At 39.9% G+C, this 8,138-nt stretch overlaps 1 protein-coding gene across 2 annotated transcripts; it reads left to right on the top strand.

The window, feature by feature from the left end:
* The first annotated feature begins 4,771 nt into the window (after window positions 1–4,771).
* LOC115099520 lies at window positions 4,772–7,794 on the top strand. 2 transcript variants are annotated; one of them, XM_029617194.1, is made up of 2 exons: window positions 4,772–5,578; window positions 6,151–7,794. In XM_029617194.1, exon 2 carries the CDS (start codon window positions 6,319–6,321, stop codon window positions 7,657–7,659), a length of 1,341 nt encoding a protein of 446 aa, XP_029473054.1. In that variant the 5' UTR covers window positions 4,772–5,578; window positions 6,151–6,318; the 3' UTR covers window positions 7,660–7,794. The 2 variants fall into 2 exon arrangements, with proteins under 2 accessions (XP_029473054.1, XP_029473055.1); XM_029617195.1 differs by having other exon boundaries at window positions 4,827–5,578.
* Window positions 7,795–8,138: the final 344 nt, after the last annotated feature.

Genomic DNA, 8,138 nt, shown 5'->3' with positions numbered 1-8,138 from the left:
GCTTTTGTAAATTGCAGTTTGTTCAGTGTCATTTTCTCTCACATTATAATAGTTAAATAAGGTTTAAATTCTATATGGCGACCGCGGCAGGACTGGGATCGCTTTAGTAGGCCGTGATAAAGGGTGACACTGAATATAACAGTTTTGTAAGGTATACATTCACGTTCCTGATATCTCTTTTAAGAGCCGGAGTGATCAACCGAGCTTGAGGGGAGAAGGAAATCAGGTCCTGTGTGAATAAAGGGTTAACGAGTACTCAGAATTAATGAAGATTAATATTTTTGGTTTAATGGATGATTTATGCTATATATCTCTTTGGGTCGCTATTGCTTGCAATTGCTTATTTTGCCTTGTGCTTGGCTGTTGGATATATTGTACAGTTGGGCGTACGTCGTCTAATCAAGAGGAACAGGAGCAAGATTTTGAGGGAGAAGCTCAGCTTTAAATTAACTAATATGGAAAATAGTGAGCTTAATGCAATAACCCTGAAAAAGATCCCCCAGCCTACTACCCTATATATTGATAGTGCACAAAACAGTACGGCACTTCAATATGTTATTGCACTATTCCCATTTCAAAGGGAAATAATAAAGAAAGTAAATGACAAATGGGTAAAATATGCAGCTAAGGACTCTTTTCTGTCCTGGCCTTTAGAGGGCTCTTTACAGTCTAGTCGATTGTCCCCCCTCCTACAATTTCTGCAAGTTAAAAAACAAAATAAGGTTGCTAGTCTAGAGAAACATTTACATATTTGGAAACTTTTTTCCTTAACATCAGATTTGTATTATGCTGAGACAGATATAAAAAAGGGAGTAAAAATAAAACATGAAATAGTGAAAGACCACTCAGAGTTACAAAAGAATGGTCCTCCGGACCAACTTGTTGATCCTCAGGTCCACCCGCCACCATATGTAATGACTTGTCCAATGGTAAATGCAGGAGAAGAGGATGGTTTTACTTTTCCAACCCCTGCCGGATATAGGCCCCTATACAGTGAGACACCAAGTGCTCCATTATATCCAAGTCTGGATACACAAAAAGAGAGCATGAACAAACCTGAACAAGGGGTATCGAACAAATTAATAGATGAAAAATCTAAAATGCCAAATCCGATGGGATATGGCTCTTTACGAGAGACTCAACCGTCATCACATACACCTAGCCTTGGTATAGAACATGGACAGGATACCGAAAAGAGGAATGAGTTTGAGATTAAAGGAAGAGTACATTTAACAGCAGTGCAGGAAGAAAATGAATTCCGAAAGCAAGTACAGCAGATAGAGGGGATAGACCAGGGTAAGACTCCGGTAAAGGAACCTTTACAAGATGAGGAGGAGAAGAATGTAGCAATAATCACATGGGTGCTTGATTATTTAAAAGGTTACAGTAAAAGTAAATATGGTAGACCTTGGTGGGAGGTTATCACACAAGAGTGTGAAAAACAGCAGTGTCGCATCCCGTGTTCAAATGTTGGGCCTGTGAACACGAAGCAAGTCGATGACTTGCAGACGACTCTTGCTGTTCATTGTGCTGACTCTATCCACTATGACTTCATGGTAAAAGGATGTGAAGTCTGGGGTGAATCATTGCTAGAATATGAATCAACTACGCCTTTCACAAGATCAAAAAAACAAAGGCAGAATGCTGGGCAGATAGCTTGTGCATTACAACACAAAGATTCACGAGACAGAGTATTACAACAACCTGTTTTCGTAAGAACAAATGCCCAGAATCAACCGGTAGCTACATATAAGCCATATAGCCCCACCGACATCAGTACCATCATTCAGAAATTGCCGAGTATTCACAAAGGAACTAGAATGTGGCTAGAAGCTGTAGATACAAATACGGCAGGGACACAACTTGCCATCGGTGATTTTAAAGCATTATGTGCAGCCAGTGGTATAAACTTATCTCAACTGTCCGTAGTTAGTGTATGTCCTGGGTTACTTACCTCTGCTGTGGATGGAAACCCATTTCAAGGACGTGATAGAATAAATTTAGCAAAAGCCTTGGATACTTTATACCCAACTACAATTGATTTCACAGCCATTACAGCAGGAAAATGGGATGGGAGTGGTGATTTCTCTGCACATTTGACAAAGTGTATGGACACATACAAGGCACAAACTGGACAGGATGCTGATGTACAGCCTAACATCCCAGTGTTCTTGCATTTGTTTTATGCTACTTTACCAGCAAACATGCAGACAAATTTGAATAATGTTGTGGCTTTATCTACAAAGGCATGGCCTGAGGTGAGGGCAACTCTGTTACATTTTGCTTCAGTGCATACAAAAATGTTACAGACTCCACATAAAGAACAGCAGAAAATAGCTCATAAATTAATGACTATGCAAATTGCGGAAATAGAGGAAAAGAAAAAGGTCAGATGCCATGATCAGAGTAATAATTTTCCAAAAGATCCTAATATCGCAGTTGGTATACAGGATTGTTATGTGATGCAAAAACCACCCTCAGATATATACCAGGGAGGATATGGCCCATATATCCCCCGGGGTAGAGGAATGCAAAGGGGTAGAGGTGGCCGTGGTATGACACAGGGTAGAGGGAATAGGCCATCACCAGATAGAAGAGCTCATGTAGAATGTTGGAATTGTCATGCAGTAGGACATTATTCAACTGAATGCAGACGGCCAAAGAACCCTGATTCTTATCAGGCACAATCGCCGGCACAAGACCGTTACCAGCCTAGCCAGCCTGGGCCACAGCCCACACAACAATTTCCTGTGTACCAGCCAGAAAGTTACTGACATAAGGCAGGGAATACAGGAATCGTCCAAGGTGATACTGTATTCCTCCAGACATCAGAACCATTTGTTCAATTACTAGTAGGCCCACAACAAGTTCCAATGCAATTTTTAATTGACACAGGGGCTACCTCTTCTGTTATATGTGTTAAACCAATTGCTGTCAGAGAATCACGTGAAACCAATACTACTATAGGTTTTGATGGTAAGCCTAGTGAGAAACATCTAACTGAATTAACACCTGTGACAATTAAGACTACACAGGGCAAAAGGGAGGCATCCGTAAAATTTTTAATAGCCGAACATTGCCCAGTTAATCTCTTAGGTTGGGATTTACTCACTCAATTTGGATTGACACTAACTTTTAAAATTCCCGATTCTAAGAGCATTCTCTCATTGGTTGCTCTAACGGGTAAAGAAGAGAATGATGAGATTCCTGACGAGTGGAATTGGGATAAATTGCCATCAGAATTATGGAGTACAGAAGAAGCCCCCTATGGAAAGGCTAGAACAGCTCCCGCTTATCGGATTAAATTAAAACCATATGAGCAAGGTCCATATGTGAATCCTTATCCAATTAATAGAAAATTGACAGTCCCTACGATGCGTCAGATTGCGAGACTATTAGAAAATGGTATTATTGAGGAATCCGATTCACCCTATAACACTCCTCTATTCCCTGTGCCGAAAGGAGAAAATGATGTGAGAATAGTTCATGATTTACGTGCCTTAAATGAAATGGTAATCCCACAATATCCAGTATGTGCAAATCCATTGACGCTTTTGCAGACTCAGCCAATACATAAGTTCAACTCAGTTATTGATTTATCTAATGCATTTTTTGCTATCCCCTTACATATGGCTTCCCGTGATTTGACATCATTTGTATATGGTAACAAAGCGTATCGGTGGACGCGACTTCCACAAGGTTTTACGGATAGCCCTACTGTATTCTCAAAACAATTGAACAAGGATTTGGAAAGGTTTAGGAGTAAATTACCCAAATCTGTGTCCTTATTTACATACGTAGATGACATCCTACTTTCCACAGACAATAAGCTGGACTGTTGGGAATGGACCTTTAAATTGTTACAGGTATTAAGTGAAGCTGGATATAAGTGTAATCAACAGAAATGCGTTTTAGCGAAAACGCAAGTGAACTTTTTAGGCCAAGTGATATCTTCCAAAGCTAGACACATTACTAAAGATTTATTGTTAGAATTGCAGAAGCAAGAACTTCCTCAGACATTAAAACAACTTCGTGGATTGCTGGGAACCTTTAATTATTGTCGCCAATGGATCCCAGGCTACTCAGCTCGAATTTCTCCTTTATTACGGCATTTACACGTACCTGCGGGTACTATTTCCAACACACAAATTGCCTTAACTAAGGAGGATGAATTGTCCATACATGACATATTACAGACTTTGTTACGAACTGAACCCCTGAGTACTGTAGACCCCCAACTAAAAGTGCATATATGGGTACGAGATTTGGGTAACACGTGGGCCGCTCTCGTAAATCAAGATGATACCCCAAACCAAGCAGTGGCATTTCTATCCGGCTCTTATAGCCCGGTGGAAATGGCACTGCCTGAAATCCCAAAATTACTGACAGCCATTGTTGCTGCAACTGGAAAATGGAGAGCGATCATGCCATATTGCACATTAGTATTACACTGTGATCATTCCATACATCATATGCTAACCACCAGTAAAGCAGCATTAACCGCCACCAGATATGGTAAATATCAGATAGAATTAAATGGCAAAGATATAGAAACTAAACCCCTTACAAAAGCCCAGAATAAATTGTTAGATTGGTTTTTCCCTAATATAGAACAGTCTCAAGTAGAACGGAAGGATATCCCTGAACTATTGTTAATCCGATTCAGCCCTCTTGAAAAAGGATTGATTTGGTTCACTGACGGGGCACAGAAAGGCCAACAATCTGCATTTGCAGCACTACAAGTTACACCTGAGTTAGAAATTATTACGAAAATACAATACCAGACAGAAAAAGGTGTGACTGCTCAGGAAGCTGAACTGTTAGCGGTGATAGCTGCTTTAAAGTCAACAGGGTTAAAGGAGCACTGTACTATATATACTGACAGTTCATATGTGGTTAGCTCCTTACAATATCATTTACTTAAGTGGAAAAGGAGGGGAATGATTACAGCCACAGGTCAACCTTTACAACATATTAAAGATTGGAAACAAATTTTGAAAATATTGTCCAAAAGGGAAGGCATAGGTACTGAGACTGCAATCGTATGGACACCTGCACATACAGAGCATACAGACTTTGAGGCAAAAGGTAATGATTTGGCAGATAAAGCAGCCTCTGAGGTGCTGTCCGTAAATCTAATGATTATGCAGACTCGCTTTAGCTCAGAATTGACTCACACTCCTTATCCAATGAGTAATATTATATTTCATGAACAACCAAGCGGTGAGGAATTAGAAAAGTGGAAATCATTGGGATGTTACCAACGAGGAAAAACATGGTTACATCCTAATGGTAAACTTTGTGTCACAACTTCGGAAATTTTAAGATACTTTACTGCCTGGCATAGCACCTTGCATTTGTCTGCTACAGCGTTACTAGCAGGAGTACAGGCTAACCATTGGAACCAGAATTTGTACGCTCTGGCTGTGCAGATAATTCATAACTGTCTAGTTTGTTCCACTCATATAGCTCGCCGAGGACCTGCTGTGAGCCCTGGTAGCCTACCTATTCCTCAGGGGCCAGGTTTGGAGTGGCATATTGACTACACTGATATGATTGAACCAGTTAAAGGAAAACGGTATGTATTGGTATGGGTGGATGGTTTTTCACATTGGATTGAAGCGTTTCCATGTACTAAAGAAACAGCCCATGTAGTCATCGATACTTTTATCCGCAATATACTACCTTCCCATGGATGTCCTATTAGACTTGTGTCAGATAATGGCACACATTTTAACAATCAAATAATGCGAGAATTACAGGATATCTGCAATATAATCCACCGTAGAGTGTCAGTTTACAAGCCTACATCAAATGGCTTAGTAGAACGCTATAATGGAATCTTAAAAACAAAATTGAGAGTACTATTAGCAGCTCTCAATAAAACCAAAACTACAAAATTATATACCTGGCTGGATATATTACCATTGGCTTTAATGAATATACGAAATACCCCAGGTATACGTCATGAAATCACTCCTTTCCAATTGCAGACTGGGAGAATTATGAACCCCATACATGCAAAAGCCACTGATACTCCAAGCGAATACTGGAGTAAAATTCAACCGATAGTGGCGATGGCTACTGATTTAGTCCAATCCAACTCGAGATTAGCGCCAAAATTGACCCTATCTTCTGTGTTCTCAATAGGTGATCAAGTTTTGCGAAAGAATCACACGCATAAAACTTGGAAAGATCCAATTTACATCGGACCATTCACCATTACAGGATTAAGCCATACTGCCGCTAAACTGTCTGAACATTCCACCTGGGTACATTTGTCGGATATTCGTACCTATCGTCCCATCATCTGAGAACATGAATAACCGACTTCCCAGTGTAATTCTTGCCTGCGTTTTGCTGTGGTGGTGGAGTACTCCTAGAATCTCCTCTACCTTGGACAATGAATCATTGGATGAGAGGTTTAAACATAACTTGTGGTTGCGTTTAGCAAACATTACACATGTTACTTCCTTTTGCTTAATGATTAGTTCAGACTTACATACTATGTTGGGTTCATGTCTCATTCCGGTTTGTAAGGATCCGAACGATATTCACAATGATACTCAATTACCATACATTGGGGAAAAGTGGACTTATGAATCATCCATCAATTGGGGAAAAATAACCAAACATTTGCCTCCAGATGCATTGGAGCTTTATACCCCACATGTCGCAAATCTTGAAAATAACACTTGTGCAAAAATTGTAAATTGTAAAGATCAATGCCGTAAGTTGCCAAAAGGGCAATGGACCTGCAACAATCTCACTAACATTAGCTATAATTGGGCTCATATAATTTTACCACTTGGATGGTTTTTTACTTGTGGTACCACAACATTTAATTACATTCCAGCAAATATTAGTGAGTGTACCTGTTGTCTTAGCAGATTAGTACCTATCCTGCCGAGTAAACCTAGCAAGGTGAAACAATTATTAAAATCCCGTAGGACTCGAGATTCGACTTTAGTTTCTCTCACACCTGAATGTGATGGAAATGTTTCACTTTTAAATAGATATGAGACCACGGCTTTGGCAGTTGCCTTGGTAGGTGTACCCGGTATGGCTATGCATGCTGAAAATCAATTGACAAAGCTAGCTTGTAATTTAGCTAAATCAATAAATGCCACCTCACACGCAATTGCACTATTAAACCAAGAACAGGCTGCTCTTCGCAATGCTATTGTTAATAACCGAGGAGCTATTGATTTTTTATTATTGCAGCACCGTTATGGTTGTGAAGTTATGCCAGATATGTGCTGCTTTAACCTTACTGACAATTCATTAGCAATTGACCAACAGATACAGAAGTTGAAAACTTTTGCTGCAAGTATTCATATTGATGCAGGATCAAATACAAATATATGGGATAGCTTGTGGTCAATATTCCCAGTAGGATGGATTAGGAGCCTGTGTCAATATGCAATTATAATTATAGGAATTCTTATAGCTGTTTGTTGCTTTGTGCAATGTATTCCAAATTTAATTCAAACATTTCAAAGATGCATAACTCACAGGATAACCACAAATATTACTCATCATGATTCTCATTATGCTGTCATGGCCCCAGGCCATACTGAAACCAATTATGCTGTAATGGTACCTGCTGTTATTGAAACTAATTATGATAACGTAATAGTAGAAACAGTAATAGAGTAGTAGAAGCTTCAAGATTGTTCCATGCATGTCATTCTATGTCACATATTGATAGAAGAATAGAGGGAAATTGGAAAGTGAGTATAGGTAAGTGGGAAGTACAAAGATGATGTGAAGAGGTTTGCAGATACCGAAGAACGGCTCAACATAGTCTTATTGATGAAGGAGGTGAGACAGGGTCAAGTCCTGTCTCAAGGGAGGGTTGAAGAAATGCTGACCTTGGACTTGTGAATATGCTGATGCCAGAACCAGTCTGGGCCAGGCACCTGGACCTGAACCCAGTGGGCAACGTGTACAAGTTGCACAAAAAGATCTTACAGTTTCAGCAATTCAAAGTTTAAATTGAGAAAGAGAATAAACAGGAAAAATGAGGCTATGTTTCTGAGTACGAAAATAAATCTGTGAAGCCAAGGACGTGCGTGCTAGGAGCTGATAAGGGGAAGAGAAACTAGGCCACAGTGACAGTTGGCATGATAAGGAAA

Source organism: Rhinatrema bivittatum, chromosome 9 (assembly GCF_901001135.1).
Source record: "Rhinatrema bivittatum chromosome 9, aRhiBiv1.1, whole genome shotgun sequence".
Lineage (NCBI taxonomy): Eukaryota > Metazoa > Chordata > Amphibia > Gymnophiona > Rhinatrematidae > Rhinatrema > Rhinatrema bivittatum.
The sequence above is the reverse complement of the archived record's forward strand: the minus strand, read 5'-3'. Positions and strand labels throughout refer to the sequence as shown.